This window comes from Lagopus muta, chromosome 23 (assembly GCF_023343835.1).
Source record: "Lagopus muta isolate bLagMut1 chromosome 23, bLagMut1 primary, whole genome shotgun sequence".
Classification (NCBI taxonomy): domain Eukaryota; kingdom Metazoa; phylum Chordata; class Aves; order Galliformes; family Phasianidae; genus Lagopus; species Lagopus muta.
Genome location: NC_064455.1, coordinates 526,056 through 547,244, shown reverse-complemented (window position 1 = coordinate 547,244; position 21,189 = coordinate 526,056). Strand labels below are relative to the sequence as shown.

Here is a 21,189-nt window from a genome sequence, read left to right as displayed (position 1 = left end):
CATGTCCACACATTTCAGAGGCTGTTCCTGGTCCCAGTGCTTTATTACCTAATGCCATTCAGAGCTGACCTCCTTTCAGCCTCTAAGGGGGGAGTGAATGTGGCACTCGGCTCCTCCATCCGCTCTTCCATTTTCTGGTTTCATGCCCAATCCTGGGGCTTCAGTGGGGCCTGGGGCTGTGCTGGTGGCCCTGGGCCCTGCTCGCTGCATCCCTTCATGTTGTTGAGGGCTTGAATCAACTTTGTGACCTATCCTGTGGCATCCTGGCTCCCAAGACAGGGATAGATGTATGTTCCCCAGCTCCAAGGCATGGACAGACAAGATGGGGCAGTGGCGTAGGTTGGCAGGGGAGAGTCATGGCACCATCCCAAGGCCTAGATGGGGACCTGGGGACCATCCCCATGGCCCATCAGGGCTGTGGGGGGACCTTGGGTGTCCCAGCCATCCTCCGGGCGCTGTAGAGGGAGAGGCAGAGCCCAGCAGCTGCCAGCAGCAGGGCCGTGGGGGGCAGCGCCCACTCCCTGGGCTCAGTCCCCCGTCCCGCTGCCAGCTGCATCTGGAGGAGATAAAGAAGGCGGCAATGGCAGACCCCAGCCCCAAAACCCCAGCAGGGGGATTACGTGGCCTGAGCACCCCCATTGCACCCAGCTGGTGTCTATTGGGGTGCCCCCCAGCACCCTCACGGCCCACTCGGGGCGAGAATAGGGCCGAGTGCAGCCCCAAGGCCTGCCGGCTGCGTGGAAGGGTTGCGGCTCCTCCTGAGCTCCACAGCCTGCAGATCTCACAGGCAGAGCTCTGTGCTCCCCGTGAGCCAGGACAGGGCCGAGCACGGCTCTGCGGCCTTTGAGCCGCATGGGCAGGATCTTGGCGTGCCCCTGAGCCCCCTCCCAGCCCTGTGAGCCCCTTACCTGGAGCAGGCGGAAATAGCCCGGGGTCAGGCGGCGGGGGCGGATGATCATGGTGCGGAGGGAGCAGCAGGTCGGACCCACGGCCCCTCGCACACAGCGGCGCGGCGCGGCTGTCAGCAGCAATCAGCACCCGCTGCTCCCCCAAGCGCACACAGTGCGGCGGGGCGGCACGGAGGCGTTTCGGGGGGGAACCAGGGCGGGTTTGTGGCTTGTAAAAGACGTGGTTGGAGGTGAGGCCAGCACCTGGCCTCAATTTCCCCATTGCAATGGAATCGTGTTCAAGGGGGGACTGCAAAATCCCCATCGGTGTGGCTGCGTCAGTGTTGTGAGTTGTGCCGGGCCTCAGCTCTGGTGCAGGGGAAGTCACAGCTCAGCAGGGGGAGCGGAGGATGGAGCTCCACGCAGTGAGGAGTTTTGATGGCCGCATGTCACTGTCTGCAGCCTGAGTCACTGGGGTGCGTCGCAGTGCCTCACCCCACAGCGCCGTACCGGGATGGAGGGAGGAGAGCAGGCAGGAAGCTGTGGTGAGCAGCACGCAGGTGCGCCAATGGGGCTGCCCTCACCTGGCGCAGGTGAGCAGTGACGAGGGCGGTTCCAGCCCCGCCGCCATGGAGCCTGTGGGCGCTTGGGGCCCTGCGCAGACTGCGGCCTGGCTGCGAGGTGAGAGCCCCCCGCCCCAAGACCCCCAGCGAGGGAGGAGCTCAGCCCCCAGGTGGGAGGGTTGCGTCCCTGCTTTGGGAGCAACGCTGTGGCGGCAGTGGGAGCCCGTTCCCCAGCCTTTATTCTTCCTTTTCCCAAAACCCTGAGGGATTTCAAAGGGAAAGAGGTGGGGGCTGTGAGCACGGTGCTGGCTGAGGTCTGGCGTGCTCAGTGCATGGACGGAAGCAAGTGTCACCCTCCACCGTGGGGTCATCCGAGCCAGGGGACAGTGGGTGGGTGGCAGGGTCTCCCCCTCACCGTGTGCCTGGCTCTCAGCAGGGCTGGACGCAGCCGTGCAGGGGTATCCCTTCGAGGAGTGGGGTCTGGCAGGCACTGAGCTGCTGAGGCTGTCAGAGGGAGCTCTGGAGGCGCTGGGAGTTTGGCGTGTGGGACACCAGGAGCTTCTGCTGGAGGCCGTGGAGCAGCTCAGAGCCCTGGTGAGCAACGGTGCGATGGGTGGTGGATCGGAGATGGATGGATGGAGGGGGCACACAGAGACAGTGTGGGCCGGATGGAAGGGGGACATCAGGTTACTGTGGGCTGCTGGGAGAGGGGACCTGGGGGACACTCTGGGATTGATGGATTGAAGGGGGACGTGGAGACAACTGGACTGGGTGGGACATGGAGGGTTACCCAGCGCTGGATAGAGCAGGGGGACATAGGGGCATCCTGGGCTGGTTGGAGTTTGAGGAGGGGAAAAGGGGACACCTGGATCTCAACAGAGCTGGGACATGGGGACACTCTGGAATGGACGGAGGTTGAAGGGAGACACGGAGATAGCATGGGCTGGATGGAATAGGATATTGGGGTACCCTGGCTGCATGGAGAGGGGGATACTGGGACACCCTGCACTGTATGGATGTTGAGGAAGTGACATGGGGACACAGTGGGCTGGTTGGAAGAGGGATACAGTGATACCTGGACTGGATAGGACATGGGGGGTTACCTAGGGGTAGATGGAGCAAGGGGACACTCTGGGCTGGATGGAGGGGGGAACACTGAGATTGCCCTGAGCTGAACAGGAAAGGCTGTGGAGGAATCCTGGCCACCTCTGACCACTGTCCTGGCCATGTCCTCACTGCAGGACACAGAGCTGGTGAGCACCAGCCTGCGAACACTGACAGAGAGGCTGCGGGAGCTGGCACAGTGCACTGAGACTGTGGTACTTGAGGGCTCACCCGGGGGGACCACCCCACAGCCACCCCTCATCGCCCTGCTGACCTGTGTTGTCGACCTGATTGGAGCTGCCAAGAGGCTCTTCTCCTGGCTCAACAGGTCTGGGGCAGGCAAGGGGCACCCATGGGTGCTGTGCATACATTCCCTGGTGCTGAGCTCTCAAACCTCCCTTCCAGATACCTCTTCTCCACCCTGAATGACTTTTCATCCACTCGGGACATTGTCCTGCTCTGTGCCCGCCTGGTGGAGGTGCTGCAGATGGTGAGTGGCCACACAGCCACATGGCCATGGTGATGGGCATGGTGTGGGGAAGGCAGCCAGGCGATCTCCTACCCCCAAAGCCCCTTCTGTGTTGGAGATGAGGGAGAGATGGGGTGAGGGAGGAGGTGGTGGGGAGGGCTGGAAGAAGCATGCTGATCTGTCTCACTCATCCCTCTTATTTTTCCTCCCAGGACTGCTCTACTGCAGAGAAGAACAGCCAGATTCTGTGTATAGTGAGTGCTAGATAAAGAGGGGGCTGTCGGCATAGGGGTCCCAGCAGTGCTCCATCTCCATGTTTTTACCCACAGTGCCAGCACATCATAGGCATCTGTGAGAGCATCGTGGGCTGCAGTCCGCCAGCACTGCTGGACCGCAGGGCCATGCTGCAGCACGTGGAGCTGGCACTGCCCCTCACACCATGTGATGGCCCTCCAGATTCCCCCAGCACCCCCACGCTGCCCCCTGGCCTGTGGGGCAGCCCCCCAACATCTCCCAGCATCCCAGTGCTGCCTCCTGAGACTCCAGGGAGCCCTCCAGCATCCCCCAGCACCCCGATGCTGCCCTACAACCCACTGGTGAGATATCCACTGCCCTGGTGCCCCTTACCCCCTCTCACCCCCCCTCACTCACACCTCCCCCACTGCCCTGCAGGGTCTGGAGATCACCTCCACCAGCTCCTGCCTGCACTTTGTGTCCATGACCAACTCGGAGGTGAGCTGGGGCCCATCCCCTTCTTGTCTGTCACTGTACCCTGGTGCCACCTTGTCCCCCCTTTTACCATTGGCCATTTGGGACATTGCAGCCTGTCAGGCTGGGTCCTGGGAGCTTCTTAGGCCTTGTGCCACTCTCCCGTCCCCATATTGCTGGATGGCTGCACGTGGCTGAGTCTGGGCAACTCATGCCATGAGTGGCTGCAGCTCATCCCACCATCCCCCCCACCTGGACCCTTGCAGCTGCCCAACGCCGGGGTCAGTCCCCGGGTTAATGGTTAATCCCACTCTCTCCGAGCCACCCCGCCCTCAAGTCCTCCCAGCCAGGAAAGCTCCATAAAGCTCCCTGCTGCCTGTATTTGCTCCAGGCCCTGGCTGTGCACGGGGGTCACATCCTGCCCGGGGACGAGATCGTGCAGGTCGATGAGCAAGTGGTGGTGAGTTGGGGACGGGGACACGTGGGGATATTGGTTTGGCTGGGACGGACCCCAGTACAGCTGGAGTTGAGGGGTGCTTGCCTCTGGCTGGGAAGGATTTGGGGAATGCAGGAACTCAGATGCAGGGGTTGGGCTGTGCCCCTACTCACCAGGTGCCCTTGGCAGGTGGGTTGGACACGCGTCAACCTGGTGAAGAAGCTGCTGGAGAAGGCAAGCAGAGCGTCACTTGTGCTGAAGAAGCTGCCCCTCAGCCTGCCTGGTTCCCCTCTGAGCACCAGGCAGCAGGTGAGCATTCCCAGTACTCCCAGTGCCAGACAGGGCTGTGCTGGGACACAGCCAGGTGTCTACAGCCCTATGGGAGGTCATCCCAGAATGTGGCAATGCAAGGTGAAGCACTGAGGCTCCATCTACAGGTGCCGGGTGCTTTTCTGGATGCTGTGGATCTCCCCAAAAGCAGCGAGTGCCCCAGCAGCCCCTCGTCCCCAGCATCCAGGTGAGCTTAGACCTCACATCCCATCGCCGCAGAGCAGAGCCTTCATGTGAGCAGCCCGGGCAGCTGCCAGGAGTCTTAAGCAACACACATACACAGAGAGAAGCGCCTCTGTTTGTAATTAATTCACTTGGTAACGTTTTAATGGGGAGGAAACTATATTTAGAAATGACCCTTCTCCTCTCCCGGAATGGAAAGAAGCGCGTCGAGCCGTTGGCTCCGCAGGCTGAGCTCACTGCCGCTGGGAGCTTTTCCGGGTGGGAGCAATACTGGGAGCTCCACGGCCGGGCAGGGGGCACTGTGTGGCTCAGGGGGCCCTTCTCCCCCCAGCACCACTGCCGACGGAGACTCAGGGCCGGACCCCAGCACTGACGAAGACAAACACAGCACAAGCCTGCGCAGGGAGGACGTGGGTGAGCTCCGGCCAGCAGCACTCAGTCTCGGTATGGAGGAACCGAGGGGAAAGATTCACCTCTCCCCTTGGGACAGGAGGCTGCAGCCTCACTCACTGTTTACAGGTGCTGGGAAGGACGTGGTGTGGGAGGCCGGCACCCCACAAGGCACCCCAAGCTCACCGTGTGCCTTCCAACCCTGCACAGCAGAGTTCAGCCCCACAACAGCCCCCAGGGCACAAAGTGCAGAGCCCAGCCAGACCCCCGGGGAGGTGAGAGCTGGTGGGAGCATGGAGCTTTGGGGGGCATCCATGGGGGCACGAGGATTGCGTTGGGGGGCAGCCTGCTGAGTTTGCTGCTGAAGGGTGAGTGAGGTGGGGGCCCCACGGGGCTGTGGGTGCTGTGCTGCTTCACCCTTCATCTGTCTCCTTCCAGGGCAGCCCTGAGACGGGACGCAGAGCCAAAGGTGAGTGGGACGCCAGTGACAGCAGGCTGGGGTGAGGCGGGCTGGGGGCTCGTCCCACCGCCCCACACCTGAAGCACCCCAAAATGCTGCAGGAGTGGCGACCAGGCTGAGCCGCCGGCGGGTCTCATGCCGGGACCTGGGCCGGGCGGACTGCGATGGCTGGCTCCTGAAGAAGAAGGACCACGTGGGCTTCATGGCCCAGAAGTGGAAGCGCTGCTGGTTTGTGCTGAAGGGCCACACACTCTACTGGTACAACCACCCCAACGTGAGTGGGGATGCCCTCACACTCTGCCACCAGGCTCTGTGCCAAGGCAGGCAGTGGACAGGACCGCGTGTCCCCCACAGGATGACAAGGCTGCAGGTCTCATCAATGTGGCCACTTACAACCTGGAGAGCACAAGGGAGCAGAAGAAGAAATAGTGAGTGAGCACTGCGGTGCTGGTGGGGTCCCTGCAGAGCAGCGGGTGCTTTGACACGGGGGAGGCAGGACGTGGGCTCAGGGCAGCTTGTGTTCCTCGCAGTGTCTTCCAGCTCTCCCATGAGAAGTACAAGCCCTTCGTCTTCGCTGCAGAAACGCTGGCAGATTTGAGCATGTGAGTGATGTGGCAGCTTGTAGTGGTCCTGCTGCAGTGGGCTGTCCATGACCCACTGTCTGTTTGGCCTTTTTTCCCTAGGTGGGTCAGCCACTTGATCACAGCTAAGACAAAGCATGCACTAGCCCACCAGCCCGTCCCACACAGGGAGGAAGGTAACATGGAGGAAGGAGATGGGGAGCGGGTGGGAGCGTTGGGAATTTTGTCCACGATTTGGGGAAAGTGAGAAACGGAGAGGAGGTGCATGGGGGTGGTGCTCGGCGCTGCTGCTGGGACTGGCCCAGGATCTCCGCTTCTATCCTCCCCCATGGCCTCCAGACTGCTACAGCGAGACAGAAGCTGAGGACCTTGATGATGAATCTCCCCGACCTGGCTTTGACTCGGTGAGTGGCCCTAAGGGACACCCCAGGGTGGGACAGCAGTTCCTTATCTCATCCCCATCTCATCTCTTCTCCAGCCAAAGAAAAGGCTGCAGAACGCCCCAGAGAAAGCCCAGCTCTTCCAGACCAGTGGTGAATCCAGCAGCCCGCAGAGCAGCCCTCAGCCCCATTCACCTGTAGGTAGGTGCTGGTCAGCACGAGGGACTCTATGCCCTGTGCTAAAAGGGGCGCATCCCTGTCATCCTGGGTGCATCCTTTAACCAAATTCACAGCTGCCGTTTTGAAGTGCAGAGGCTAATCTTTGTCTTTGCAGCTCTGAGGGGTTGTGTTTTGGCATCCAAACTCCGCTTGGGATGTGGGCTATAGGTGAGGGTGCCCCAGCAGGGTTTCGGGGTTACCCTATATCATGGTGTCCATCTCCATGCTCAGAGCCCTGCGAGGAGGATCTCGAGAGCCTGATGTGGTGCCTGAGGCAGGGCGGGGTGTCCCTCATTGGGCGGCAGCGCTTCCTGACACAGGAGCAGTGCCGTAAGTCCTTCATCCGGCGCAACAAGAACCCCCGCATCAACGAGAAGGTGCACGTGGTGCGGGCCCTGCAGAGCACGCTCAAGGTGGGATCCCACAGCTCTTCCCCAGCCCCTGCTCCTGCCAACACAGCCCCAAAACGCGTCCTTCCCCTCTGCAGGCGAAGCTGGCGGAGCTGCAGGCCCTTGAGCAGCTGCTGGATGATGCCACGCTGACCTCCGAGAAGTTCCAGCGCTGGAAAGAAGAGCACCAGGACCTGTACCAGGAGCTGCAGGAGTGGTGGGCACGGCAGCAGGGCCAGGACAGCGGCGGGGGTCATGAGGCTGAGCAGAGGCCTCCAGCAGGAGCAGCCGAGCCCTGACACTCCCCGGGCCCCAGCAGGAATCATTCCCCATTGAACTCACAGCACTGCGGGTGCTCTGCCTGTCCTGGATCGGTGCGTGGGGGTTTGGTGACGTTTCAGAAGGTTCAGCCCCCCACAGTGGCTTCTGCTGCATCGCCCACAGGCGTGGGACACCGCAGGGCCAGTCCTGCTTTTTTCTGAGGACGCTTCACATTGAGGACAGGGGCTTTCTCCAGGAGGAACGCGTCCCCAATGCAATGCCTCCAGCCGGGCTCTCTTCTGCAGCTAATAAATCGCTGATAGCTGTGCCACGTGCCGAAGTGTCCCTGCGGTGACATCCGGCCCCCCACACCACGTGCCGCCGTGCTCCCGGGGAAGGGAGGAGCCGACAGAGCCCTCCAGTACCGCTGAGCACCGGCATAGCCAGCATGGGAGGATCCGGCTGCTGGACCCGGAGCGGAGGAGCAGCGCGGATCTCCGCTCTCTGCTGACGGCCACTGCGGAGCTTCCCCCCCACCCCCTTCGGGCCGGGGCTACCCACACCTCAGCACACCTGAGCACACCACCCTCACTGCGCACGCGCAAGAAAACAGCGAACCCCGCCCCGCGGTGGCGGCTGCCGACACTTTTCCTCCGCCAAACGCCGCGGGGCGGGGCCATCTTTTCGCTCAGCCAATCGGCGCGAGCTGGGGGTGAAGCTCCCTCTTCCGATAGGCTGGGGGAGAGCGGCGGGGAGGTGCGTCCTGCTGGCTCCGCCCCCCGCCCGGGGCCGTAACGGTCGGGGCGCGCGGTTGGCGCGGCGGGCAGGTGAGCGGGACGGGCGGTTGGTGAGGTGCCGTGCTACGTGTCGGCTCCCTCCCTTACCGCTTCCTCCGCCTCTCTTCCTCCATCCTGGGCTGTTGTTCCCTTTCCTCACCTCAGGGTCCGGCTGGTGGGATCGCGGTTTGCTTTGCGCTGATTAAAGCCCCGTCTCTCGTCGCCTCGCGGTCGTGCAGCACGTAAGATGGCTGCTCTCCAGAAACAGCCGGAGCTGAGGCTGCAGCGCGGCGATCCGCTGGGTAAGGGCTGTCGCGCTGCTGGGGATCCCGTTTCGTTTCTCTGGGGGAAACGCGACTGAGAGGAGCTGCTGGCCCAGAGCTCTGCTGCAGCACAACGCTGCTTCCTGCAGAGCAGGTTTATGGCTCGGCTGTGGCTTGGTAGCGGGCCCATCTGCTGGGTAATCGCTTCTTAACAGTTAATATGAAAGCATATATTGCTGTGTGCCCTCGCTGCTGCTCCCTTTTAATCAGTATCACAGCACCACCAGCCGTATTGCTGGAAATATTCATTGCTTCTGCATTCTGACTTCTATGACAGGATTGGTTTTCAACCATGTAAGTGTATTTCAATTCCTTGTAATTGCAAAAGGAATTTCTTTAGAAGCAATATGGGAAGTTGAGCAAGCATCAGTTTATTTTCTGCTACAAATGACAAGTTGGTATGGCTCAATAAGATATGTATAGAAGCATAGAGTCATGGAATTGCTCAGGTTGGAAAAGACCTTAAAGATCATCAAGTCCAACCACAACCTGCTACCCTCACCTTAAAAACCCTCTGCTAAATCATGTCCCTGAGCACCACATCCAGTTTTTAAACACTTCCAGGGATGGTGACTCAACCACCTCCCTGGGCAGCCCATTCCAGTGCTTTCTGTAAAGTTTTTCCTGATATCCAACCTAAACTTACTCTGGTGCAGCTTAAGGCTATTTCCCCTCGTCCTGTCACCAGTGAGATATATTAAACGGCTTTTCAGTCTGCTGGCTAAACACAAACATACTGGCTTTCTCTCTCTAGATCCCAGTGCTGCTCAGAAGAGTCATTTCTCAGAGACTGACTGGAAAACACCAATGCTGTCTGTGAAGTTCCAGAGCCGCACCAGTCGCTGCTCCAGCATGGCCGACAGCGGTGATGTGGGCATAGGGACCTCCTGCTCCGACAGCACAGAAGGTGATTTTCAGCATGGGATCACACAATAACTGCCTGAGGTGTTCTTAGAAGACCCACAGGCATTAAACAGTTACTGAACCCTAGTATGTGCGAGTTGGAGGGAGCAGAATCTATAATGAAATCTGGTAACTATTTCAAAACCAGAGTCTCAGATACTACTCAGATTTACTGCCTAAAACATAAACTAGTAATCAGGGAAATTACTGTTTCTCTAATGAGTTGTTGACTTTTGACTAATAAGCATTTTAGCAGATTGAAAGAGCCATCTTGGTGATGTGATGTTTGATACCCATATATACAAGTGATCTACCAGCAAGTCTCGTGTGTGCTTTGTGGAGGCTGTGGATGCCCCATCCCTGCAGGCATTCAAGGCCAGGCTGGATGTGGCTCTGGGCAGCCTGGTCTGCTGTTGGTGACCTGCACAGAGCAGGGGGTTGGAGCTGGATGAGCACTGTGGGCCTTTGCAACCCAAGCCATTCTGTGATTTTAGGGATTTAAAATCAGTGTACCTTTGTGTATAAGTCTTATCAGTGTGAAAGCTGTGTGCTTCTCACTGGACAATGACAGTGGCTTGCACTCAGCTAAAGCCCTGAAGGTGAAATTTCTTGTCTCTTAGATCTTTCCTACTTGTGCTTTCATTCATAAAAGTGACATAAAACATTATTGATTCACTGATGCCTGTTCCAGCAGAGAGGAAGTTTGTGTTATTCTTTAGAACAGTGCATTTCATGCATTTCTACATCTCAGCCTTTTATGTCTGTCTCTTTTGAGCGAGCTATAGATCCTAATGTGTGAGTTGAAATTAAGGCTTTTTTAAATGGTCGTAGAAATGTTTGGGATGGCACCAAAGTTGGCATAAAGTGTCAATTTCCCTGTGGGTAGGAAGGCCCTGCAGAAGATCTGGCAGGCTGATCACTGGGCTGAGGCCGATGGGATGAAGTCCAGCAGAGTGCCAGGTGCTGCGCTTTGGCCACAGCAACCCCAGGCAACGCTACAGGCTTGGGGCAGAGTGGCTGGAAGACTTTGTGGCTGAAACAGACCTGGGGCTCTTCATTTACACTCATCTGAACGCGAGCCAGCAGTGTGCCCAGGTGGCCAAGAAGGCCGATGGCATTCTGGCTTGTATCAGCAACAGTGCAGCCAGCAGGAGCAGGGAAGATCATCCCTCTGTCCTCAGCACTGCTGCGGCTGCACCTCGAGTGTTTGTTCAGCATTGGGCCCTCGTTACAAGAAAGACATTGAGGAGCAGTGGAGGAAACTGGGATTGTTCTGTCTGGAGAAGAGGAGGCTCAGCAGAGACCTCATTGCTCTCTACAACTGCCTGAAGGGAGGCTGTGCTGAGATGGGGATCAACTTCTCCTGTGTAATTAGCAATAGGACTAGAGGGAATGGCCTCAAGCTGTGCAGAGGAGGTTCAAGTTGGACATTAGGAAATACTTTTCTGAAAGAGTGGTGAGCTGCTGGGAAGGGCTGCCCAGAGAGGTGGTGGAGTCAGCATCCCTGGAGGTGTCCTAGAAACATTTAGATGTGCTACTAAGAGACCTGGTTTAGTGGGGAAGTACTGGCAATAAGTGGGTGGTTGGACTGGATGATTTTGAAGGTCTTTTCCAACCTGGGTGATTCTGTGATTACTGGAGATATTACTAGAGCATATGTTTATGTCTCTCATTTAGCCTCTCTCAGGATAAGAAAACATCCTATTGTTTGCTGAGGGCAGGAGAGAGAACAAGGATGTTTCTTTAGGAAATTGCCCTTCTGAATGTCTGCAGTGCCGCAGTCTTTCCAAGAGCTGAGGCCGAATTGCAGCACTGACAACTGGCTGAGCCATGCTGACTTTCAAATCAGCTCATCAGTTACGTAGAAATGTTGTTGTGATGATCCTCAGTGCTTTCAAGGGACTGATTTCAGCGTCCGTGCGTGGCGTGCTGGTCAGAGGGCTCAAGTTCCTGACAGTGATGCTGGGGTATAAATACAGAGGCTGTAAAAGGAAATTGCACTGTCCCTTCTCTGTTTGCCAACGTGTTCTTGTGACTGCTTGGTAGCATGTTGTTCTCCGGGATTCCTGGACACAGCCAAGGAATGTCTGAAGAGATTTCTTCCCTCAAACACTTTTCCTGCTCGTTTTGGAGGAAAGGATCTTGTCCTTTCACATGGTGGTTTTCCAGTGTTTTTATGATGGTATTGAAAAGACCATATTGAAAAGATCATATTGAAAGTGTTACCTTTCATTACTGCTTGCTGCAATGCTTTGAGGGTACAAGCATGTGCGAGTGTGACCTTGCAGTTCTGACCTTGGATCAAAGGAACATCCGATGGAGATGGGCCTCCAGCCAAACCAGTTCAGCTAAGAAACAAGAAAACAAGTTTGTGTATCTGTAGGCAACCTGGCGTCTCTGAGATATGCGGTGTGTTGGGAGGAGGAGAGGGAACAGGCATTTCGGTGTTTGCCTTTCTCAGCTCGTGCTGTTGCTGCATTGAAATCTGAGAGTTGCTAAGAATAACCCTGTATTTCCATGTAGCCAGGTTTGGTGCCCATCTGACAGGACAGGCTCACGTTGGGGTGCTTGTGCTGTATCATTTCCTGTAGCAGTAAGGCGACAGCCATTACTGTAGCCTCGGGAAGGAGTTCCTTTGCTGCTGTGTCCTGGAGGAGGTGGAAGATCCGCTGCTTGGTGATGTAGTGCTCTGGTGATGGGCCTAGCAAAGGCTCCCATTGGGTTTGGGCATGGTTCAGAGTCACTGAGCTGTGGGATGGACAGAGCAGAATCATGCTCTCAGTGTTCAGCTGAGTAAGTTTCAGCCTTTTTATTTGATTTAAAGGGTTTGATTTCTAAAATTACTGGAAGAGAACCTTGTTTATCTAAGCTTATGCTGGAATAACTAGTATACTGGAGTCACTTAAAAATGTGTACTGAACTAAACTTGGATTCTCCCTGTAGTTTACTGTGGTAAACTTGTCGTGGGGGGAGCCTTCATTGTGCTGCTGCTTGGGGTGGGTGCGAAGAATTGCTTTTTTAGATTCTTGAGGAAAAATGTTCAGCAGAGGAATGGCTGTTCATGTCAGAATGTTTCCAAGATTAAAGTATGGCTTATCTTTTCCCAGACTTCTGCAGTTCCAGTAACGGTTCCTCATTCCAGCCCATTAAAACCCAAGCAACCATCCCAACAGCCCATGTTATGCCATCCACACTGGGTGCCTCACCCTCCAAGCTGTCCTCAGCAGGAGAGCAGGGCTGTTTGCAGAGTACTTCCAAAACTGCTGTGCCAGGGGCTGCTTTGGAACATGCAGGACTCTTGAGAAACGGAGACTTTAATGCTGGGAAGTCATCTCAGCTGCCACACAGGGATCTGCTGCGCCTCTGTGGGACTTCAGGGGAAAATGGATTTGAGAAATCCTGGCGTCCTGTTTCTGATCACGTGAGAACAGAAGATACTTGGAAGTTTGACACCCCTGCCATTGAGCGCACCCTTAACCAGTCTCTCTTTCTGGATAGTTTGTGTGCTGACCCTCTCCAGAGGTTCCAGAAATTCAATCCAAACTCTGGGGCAGCTGAGGCAGGGGGAGACCATTATAAAGTGCTGCCAGAGATCAAGCAGTCTGCAGGGGCTAATGGAGCCTGTGACGGGACGTGGCCAAGAGGCAGCAGGCTGATGCCAACGGGACTCCAGACCAACAGTTTCTTTCCAAAACCTGTAACACCCCCATCTGTGGCATGGATGCAAGAGACCTGCACGCTGCATCCGCACGAGAGGGTCTGTGAGCTCAGTGCTTGGAAACAACAGCTGGACAGTGTGCGACTGCAGATAGAGCAGATGCAGGTAGGGCATCGTGTGTGTGAGTTTAAAACCTGTCCTTTCTTTTTACTCGTGAATGATTGTTTGGGACTTGAGAAGTGAGGGAAATAATATCTTCTGCTTTTCCTATCTTACACAAACAGTAATTTTCTTAATGGCTTGTTTTGCAGTGTGGTGTCACAGGTATCATTTGCTGCTTACTCTGAGCAGCACTGCATTGTGTTAAAATACTGCACAATAGTTCAGTGCAGATGCAGAGGTGAAATACCCATCGGCCAAAACATGCCAGTTCTTAGCAGTTTATAGAACAGTTCTATTCTGTATGTTAGAAAACAGATCTCAGAAGGTGTGTAAACTGCAGTTCGTTTTTAGGAGAGGAACTGCTTATTGCCTTTGCTACCTCTACCCTGATGGAGACAGATTATTTCCAGTGGGCAAGCACAGTGATCTAAAATTATTTGTTAATCTCCAGTTGCTCTTGGGTGAAGTTGCTTGTTCTTGGACATCAACAGAGACTGAAATAGCTGTGTCCTGGCATGCAGATGAGCACGCGGTGTGCAAAATAGCTCTAGCAATGTTGCAATTACCTCTGTGGAGCATAAATCTCTCCCTCCTTATTTTGTCTCCTCTTTCAGTTACAAAATGGAGGTACCTGCCACCATCCCTCCATGTATTCTCCTTCACTACCTACACCTGATCCAGCCCAGTGGATCAACATCCTGAACTCCCATGAAAACCTACTCAAGGAGAAAGAGCTCCTCATTGACAGGTGAGAGCTTCCTACTGACACTGGGTTTAAGGGCTCCAGTGTATTTCCTCTTGGGAAGGGACAGTTTTGAAAATACAAAGGAGACCTGAATGGACTTGCTTTATTCTCCTGTAAGGAAGAACATACCTTTGAAAATGGCCGTTTTGTTTTGTTGCTTTTTCCAACATGCTCTCCTCCCCTTCATCGTGAAAATGAGACAATGATCCTAAGGAGTTCAAATAAACCAACTTCAATTATGGTTTTCTGTGTTTTGTAATGGAAAAATATTTTTGTTTACATCACAGTTATCTAAAATGTCAGAACTACCTCCTCTGTGCTTGAGGACTTTCTGGAAGCTCTTGGGGATCTTCCTGTCAAATCTGTTCGTTTTTTCTGTGAGTTTAGACCAACAAAGAGCACTTCCAATAGATAATGCTAGTGACTGTAAGCTTTTTGAAAAAGTTCTAAAGAAAGCTGCCTTCAGCATCTGAGCTGTAAGCATCCTTTCTGCTTGCTCATCTCGAGTCCTCTGATGTCTGTTTTACTCATAAACTCTGCAGTCGAGCTGGATCTTCCAGAACATGCAAGGCTTGTGTGTTTGCTGTATAACCAGTGCTGTGGGGGTGGGCAGGGAAATTCTGAGAGGAGGAGAGAGAAGAAAAGTTTATGCAAATTGTAGAAAGGTCAAAATGAGCAGCTTTCACTCAGTGCTCAGTGCAGGCCAGCTCTGAGTTGTCGAGCTGTCTTTCCACTGTGCTTGTTGCCATATCAAGCATTAGTCAGAGTTGCTGTGGCACTGTTTGTGGCATTGCTCTGCACTGCCATTAAAAAAGAAGGGATTGGAGAAAAGTGCTTCACCTGTTTTTGTCTTTGTTTGTTTACAGGCAAAGGCAACACATATCCCAGTTAGAGCAGAAGGTCCGGGAGAGCGAACTGCAGGTTCACAGCGCCCTGCTTGGCTGCCCAGCGCCCTATGGAGACGTCTGCATGCTGAGAATGCAGGTGCTGCAGGCTGCCAGTGGGAAATAGTATTGAAACGTCGGGCCCTACCACTCCTCACTAGTTGTTTCCCAAGGAGGAGGGCTGTGCAGAGTAAAATTATCCCGTGTGTGATCCTTATTATGTCATCTCTGAGAGCCTCTGACTCTTGAGAGCCCTGAAGTGCAGGGTTTGCTCAGAAGCTGTGCTTTTGATCCAAGTGCTGCCAGCTCTGATGAGTGCAGCGTCAGAGACTGCAGTGTATAAGATGTGCTGAACGATGGTTGGGGATTAAAAGCACACAACTCTGAGACAACTCATCTGCTTCCTGCCAGTTAATAACCGTTGGTGTGGTGAACAGAACTCACGGGCTGTCTGTGTTTGTAGGAGCTGCAGCGGGAGAACACGTTTCTCCGAGCACAATTCGCAGAGAAGACTGAATCTCTCAGTAAGGAGAAGATTGAATTGGAAAGAAAACTGGCTGCTGCAGAGGTGGATGCAAAGCTGATCCAGGAGACACTGAAGGAAAATAAGCAGAAATATGCAGAGGATTTAAAGAAGCAGGAAGAAAGGGTACGATGCCATCGATGTGGAGATGGGAAGATGTCTTTGAAAAGTCAAAAGGCAGTGTAGAGAGGTGCACGAAAGTTTTTCACAGCTATGCGCTGTATGTATATTCTGATCTCCTTAAAGAGTACTTTGGCTTTATAAGGAAAAATCCTTTGTCCTGTAGTTACAAGTGCTTTTAAGCAGAGAAGAAGCCTGTCTTTAGCTAAATGAGCAGAAATACTGCCGAGGCAAGGTGGCATTTTGGTGCTGAGTGCTGAACAAACAGATTAATGAGTGGGTATACAGATGACTGAAGAATGGACAAGAAATAATATAAACTAATCTCATATTTAACCATCCCTGCAGGTAAAGGGAAGAGACAAACACATTAATAATCTTAAAAAGAAATGCCAGAAGGAATCTGAACAAAACAGGGAGAGGCAGCAGAGAATCGAGACCCTGGAACGATACCTGGCTGATCTTCCAACTCTTGAGGACCACCAGAAGCAGAGTCAGAAGGTAAAACTTCCTCTGGGTAATGATGATAGCTCTTCAAACAGTTGCTCAGGTGGCTTTTCTGCAGCTGCAAATAAACCCTTGTGCAGCTGCCCAAGTAAAGTTACAGCCCTCCCTTTTTTGGGAAGGGTGTTCTGAGCTACAGCTGAAGGGGGGCACATAGGTAATGAAAATCTGCATTGCAAGGGTAGTTAGTTGGAACATGTTGTGCACGTGATTGGAATTCCTGGGAGATCTCTAGTGTTGTGATTGTCTTTGCTACAGCTAAAGGAATCTGAACTGAAGAGTACTGCTCTGCAAGAAACAGTGCTGGCACTGGAAACAGAGCTTGGAGATGTACGAGCTGCATTCAGAGAGCAAGGGATGCAGCTAGAAACCCAGAAACATAAAGAACTGGAACTTCTTTCCACTGTGCACAGGTAAAAATACATGGGATTAGATCTAATCTTCACCTTAGGACTGAAGTAGTAACTGCATGAGACCAGTGATGATTTAGCTCATCTGCTGTCCCACCTCTGAACTGGGTTGCCATGAATTTGTGAAGATTATGCGACCACTCACCAAAGCACTGCTCAAATTCTATATGCCGAGAGTAGGGGGTGGAAGAATATCAAAATAGCAGGAAGAAAAACAGCTTCTCTTGTCCTCCTTAGTTTTTTGTTTCTTCTGGTTATTGGCCTTAACCATAATTCCTTGCACAGTAGATCTTTGTGGCCTGCAGTGTCTGAGGCTCCACCAATATTAAGCTCAGGGCTGTGCCCAGGGAATGGGATTCCTTCCCTCACATCCCTTTGCTGGGATGCAAACTGAGAGCACTGACATCTGCTATGGAAATCATTTGCCTCCTCACATTATCTAGAGGGAAACGCCCCAAACAAAGCTGGTTTTCCCATGGTGTTGTGCTATTTTCAGCTTGCAGGACAAGGTGCAGCAGTGTGTAAAGAATGCAGAGAGAGGAACTCCTGTACAGGATGGGGAGAAACAGAAAATAGAAAATGACTCTCTGAAGAAAGAATGCGACTGCCTCAGGAAGGTAACAGGCTCTCCCAACTGGGAACCATAATTTTTTTTTTTTCCAGGGAGTCACACTGGGCACAAGAATGAAATCGAGGACTTTTACATCTATAGGTAGTTACAACTGCACTGAAACAGCAGTTCCTGTAATTCTAAACCAAAAGGTTTTAAGAACTGTTCCTGGTGTGATAACCACGCACTACAGGAGTACTAGTGGAGAAAAGCTGCAGTATGTAGAGAAGAAAACCACAAGAATGTAACTTTGCTGGTCTGTTTGTAGCTGATATTTCTGATGTGCCTTTTATCAGGGCACCTTAATCTCCCACTGATGTAGGCAGTAATTAAAGCAGTAAGTGGACTGGAACAAGGAAGAGAGGGATTGTCCTAGTGAAGGAGGAGTCCTGGTGGCATTGCTGAAATTCCCTGTGGCTCATAGTAACACCTGTGCTTTTGATTCCAGATTGTGGAAAAACAGCAGAAGAAGATGGAGCAGTTGTCTTCGCAAGTGAAGGTGAGAAGGTGGCTGTGGAGGTACCTTGAAATTCAATTTTCTATAAAGCAAGCTAGACTTACCATTTTTCCCATGGTCTTTTGCAGAACCTGGAAGAACAGGTGGCCCAGGAAGAAGGAACAAGCCAAGCTCTGAAAGAGGAGGCAGTGAGAAGGGAAAATGCGCTGCAGCAGCTGCGGACTGCAGTGAAAGAGGTCAGAGCAGTGCGGAGTACCTGAGCATAGCAATTGAATGATTGTGGTTTTTAGCAGGGCTTCTAATTTGCAGTCAGCAGCACAGTCTGTCCTGCTTTCTGCCCATCACTTGTCCTGTCAGTGCTCAAAAACATGAGGGGAGAGGCAGTTTCTGCTTCGGGAACTTTAAATGAGGCTGTGGATTGTATTGGACAACACCAAGCTGGCCTGTTGGGGGCAGCAAGGCAGTGAACATGAGTCCAAACTCAACTGCAATCCTGGCTGAAAGGCAGGACTGAGCCTCGGTCTCAAGCCTAAGGAACCGAAGCACAGTGGCAGCCTTTGAGGGAAGAGATGGCTAGGGTGGGGATGAGATGGTGGTGTACATTTCCTGAAAGCTTTACTGTTTGTCACACGCTGTCAGGGACAGCACAGCATCACTGAGTGCTTCCTGTCAGCCAGGAAAGCAGGCTGCTCAGACCCTGCAGGGCTGACACTTGCTCACTTTCTCACTCACTTGGAGAGAGTCTGGAGGGCTTTAAATATAGACCTGCTCCTCCTGACATCGGTGCTCCCATCATCACTGAGCAATTGCGTTAAGCTGCTTTGAAGTGTTCTTGTTCTGTACCCAGTGACCACTCATCTGCTGCCACTTGTTCAGCTTTCAGTGCAGAACCAGGATCTCATTGAGAAGAACCTGACCCTTCAGGAACGGCTCCGGCAGGCAGAGCTGACAGCTCAGCCCCTGCCTGCTGAGACTGCCCGCCTTGCCCAGGAGTTGCACTGTGAGCTGGCCAGCTGCCTGCAGGATTTGCAGTCTGTCTACAGCATTGTCACTCAGAGGGCTCAGGGCAAGGATCCTAATCTCTCCCTGCTTCTGGGCATTCGCTGTAAGTATGCAGTGATGGCATAGCGAGCCCTTTGTTGCATGTGCTGCAGCAGAATTAAGTACCTCACCTACAGTTTAGAAGATTCTTACCTTCCTGAACCTTCTTACTGCAGTTAGCAAGCTTTAAGAGTGCATACAGTAACAGCTGCATGTTACAAATATGTCTATTGCAAATGTGCATTGATTTTTGTCTCACTTACAGATGCATGGGGCTGTTGGTCAGAAATGCATACCTGAGGTAACGCTTTTCTCTGATTCCACAGCTGCGCAGTACTCAGCTAAGGAGAAGGACGACTTGCTGAGCCCCGATGCGCTTGCAAAAAAACTGGTGGAGGTAAAACAGCTTCACAGAGAGGTGGAGGACTTAAGAACGGCAATATCTGACAGATACGCCCAGGACATGGGAGACAACTGCATCACTCAGTGAGGAGAGCTCTCCCCCCAGAGTAAGACAGGAAATGAAGACTTGAACTCTCAGGAGACTAGAACTCCTACAATTGAAAACCTGTTCAGCACTTTACCATCCCAATGCTTGGGTACAAACGTGTGGCTTATCCAGGAGAAATTGGGGGTTGTTGCCAGAAGTGTTTATCTGTTGACTGGCTAACTGGAATCATTCAGGGCTTCAGTGTCAGGCTTTGCAGTAGCTTTGATCTTATGGAATGTGTTTTTTGTTGTCTTTGCTGGAGCTGGTGCACTCTCTCACTCTGGGAGATGAATTCTGAATAGCCTCCCAGGCATGTCAGACACTGAACATGCAAATGTGACAAAAGCTAAAACCAACACTAAAAGAAAATGTATGCCCTGGTCTTTCTGATAAATTCTCTGCACAGATCCTGTGCAGCTTGTAAGAGTGGAGTGCTATCAGAGTGCTCAGGGATATCTGTGGATTCTGTAGGCAAGCAGGTGTGCTGATTATGCTACCACTAATTACATCGCTGTGCTACAGGCTTGTCAGGTGCTGTGTGCAGTTCTGGCTTGGATGCTTGTGTAGCCATTCATGCACCAGGACCTGCTTTGCTCAGGTAAATGCAGCCAGAGTCTTCTGGTAGCCAACAGGTGTTGGGGAATAAAACAACACTAACAGAAGACTCAAAATGCTGCCCCTGGATCTTAGAAGCCTTAAACCTTTTATCCCCCTGAAAAAGCACGCGGAGTGTGTGTATGACCCAGGCTACAGAGGAAATGGATTGATGCTGAAGTGCCTTAATGTGCTACAGAAGCTTCCTGTCCACACACTGCTTTGTGCCTAATGCATCTGCTGGCAGGGTGAGGAATTACTATTTCTTGTAGCAGCCTTTAGAGCCATTGCAAACAATCCTGCAGGGCTCTGAATGTACGTAGCTCCTGCCTGAGCTGTAGGGACCCTCTGCACAGGGGGACCGCGCTGCAGGCCTGTTAGGAGAACCTGCATGGCTCTGCTTACTCCTTGTTGGGGAGAAAGCCCTTCTGGTCCTAAAATGGCAGCAGGATTGTACAGCTGGATCTGAGAGCTCCTCCTGATGCCAGTGAGGCTGCAACTACTCAGGTTTTGTTCTAGTTCTGCCTCTGGTTCTCTGGTTGCTCCCCACTCCTGTGCCAAATAATTGGAATCTAAATTGGTGTGGGATACAGTTAATTTTGTCACAACTTTCTTAATCTTAGTGGCAACTTTACAGTCCTGAGTGTTGGCTTGAGACAGTGCTGTGGTGCCAAGGGTGAAACTTGTGTTGGTCGCTCTCTCTTGACCCACAAATGATGAAGTCAGTGGTAAAACAGGGAACGTACTGCTGAAACTTCTGCCCCTTCAATTGCTCTTGGTTCACACTGGGGCTGTGAGCCCTAATTTTGAGAGAAATGCTGTTGTAACTTTTGTGTTAAGATTCAAGACCAAATCTGTTTTGTTCTTGAAGTTAGGCCACGAGTTGGTTAGTGTGCCGTGCCAGCCAGCTCCGAGACGGCATGCAGAGCTTCCAGCATCTGCTGTGTTACATCTCAGGCTCTGTCCCCACACTGCTGGTGCCACGTCCTGAGCTCGCTGTGGGCCAAAGCTTGTTGAGGTCCCGGCCGCCGGGAGCTCTGGCACGGAAGGCTGCAGGCTGGGATGTGCTGTTCAGCAGCAGCCGCGTTCTGCTCAGGGTGCGGTGGGAGATGTGACTCTGGGTGCAGGGCCGCGTGCGCCTCCTGCCTGTCCATAACCGGCTGCGCAAATGGGATCGCGGCAGAATGCCGCAGCCCTGAGGCTGGGTTGGCTGCCCCAGCCCTGCGCCCGTACTGAGCCCCGTCTTCCGTGTCACCGCTTTGCGGGTTACCCTGCAGGAAACGACCTCTGGGCTTAACGCAGAGCCCGGGTGGGCGCGGGACTCGGCCCTTCCTTCGCGAGCACCCTGCGCAGCGTGCAGGACCACGTGCCTCACCTCCCTGCTGGTTGTGCAGTTCGTATTCCGACGGTTGGCGTTCAGCCTCGCGTTGCTTTCCTTCGTCGAGTCGAGCACGGGTGTATTTATATCGGCGTTTGTCTTTACCCACTTGTTTGTACCCAATGTTTTGAGTATAAAATAAAGCTGCTCTGCTCCACTCGTGCAAAGCAGTCCCGCGTGGCGGCGTGAAGCGCTTCGGGGCCCCCGGGACTCCGCGCGCTCCGGCCGGGCCCTCGCCGCTGGCAGCCCCG

The 21,189-nt window shown here is 53.5% G+C and overlaps 2 protein-coding genes across 4 annotated transcripts; both read left to right on the top strand.

The window, feature by feature from the left end:
- Positions 1-1,486: 1,486 nt before the first annotated feature.
- Positions 1,487-8,038, top strand: CNKSR1 (connector enhancer of kinase suppressor of Ras 1). Of its 2 annotated transcripts, none has more exons than XM_048968793.1 (21): positions 1,487-1,568; positions 1,887-2,044; positions 2,692-2,882; positions 2,960-3,044; positions 3,236-3,277; positions 3,353-3,619; positions 3,696-3,755; positions 4,123-4,191; positions 4,357-4,476; positions 4,605-4,684; positions 5,012-5,124; positions 5,200-5,345; positions 5,509-5,539; positions 5,632-5,804; positions 5,885-5,958; positions 6,061-6,132; positions 6,214-6,287; positions 6,451-6,515; positions 6,590-6,692; positions 6,942-7,123; positions 7,198-8,038. In XM_048968793.1, the coding sequence occupies exons 1-21, from the start codon at positions 1,517-1,519 to the stop codon at positions 7,396-7,398; spliced, it is 2,358 nt and encodes a 785-aa protein (XP_048824750.1). In that variant the 5' UTR covers positions 1,487-1,516; the 3' UTR covers positions 7,399-8,038. The 2 variants fall into 2 exon arrangements, with proteins under 2 accessions (XP_048824750.1, XP_048824749.1); XM_048968792.1 differs by having other exon boundaries at positions 5,614-5,804.
- A 33-nt stretch (positions 8,039-8,071) lies between these two features.
- On the top strand, positions 8,072-21,104 carry CEP85 (centrosomal protein 85). 2 transcript variants are annotated; one of them, XM_048968794.1, is made up of 14 exons: positions 8,072-8,187; positions 8,302-8,438; positions 9,214-9,366; positions 12,470-13,185; positions 13,797-13,930; positions 14,794-14,911; positions 15,275-15,460; positions 15,803-15,955; positions 16,217-16,371; positions 16,865-16,985; positions 17,427-17,477; positions 17,564-17,671; positions 18,312-18,540; positions 18,803-21,104. In XM_048968794.1, exons 2-14 carry the CDS (start codon positions 8,384-8,386, stop codon positions 18,964-18,966), a joined length of 2,343 nt encoding a protein of 780 aa, XP_048824751.1. In that variant the 5' UTR covers positions 8,072-8,187; positions 8,302-8,383; the 3' UTR covers positions 18,967-21,104. The 2 variants fall into 2 exon arrangements, with proteins under 2 accessions (XP_048824751.1, XP_048824752.1); XM_048968795.1 differs by lacking the exons at positions 8,072-8,187; positions 8,302-8,438; positions 9,214-9,366 and adding an exon at positions 9,381-12,155.
- The last annotated feature ends 85 nt before the right edge of the window (positions 21,105-21,189 follow it).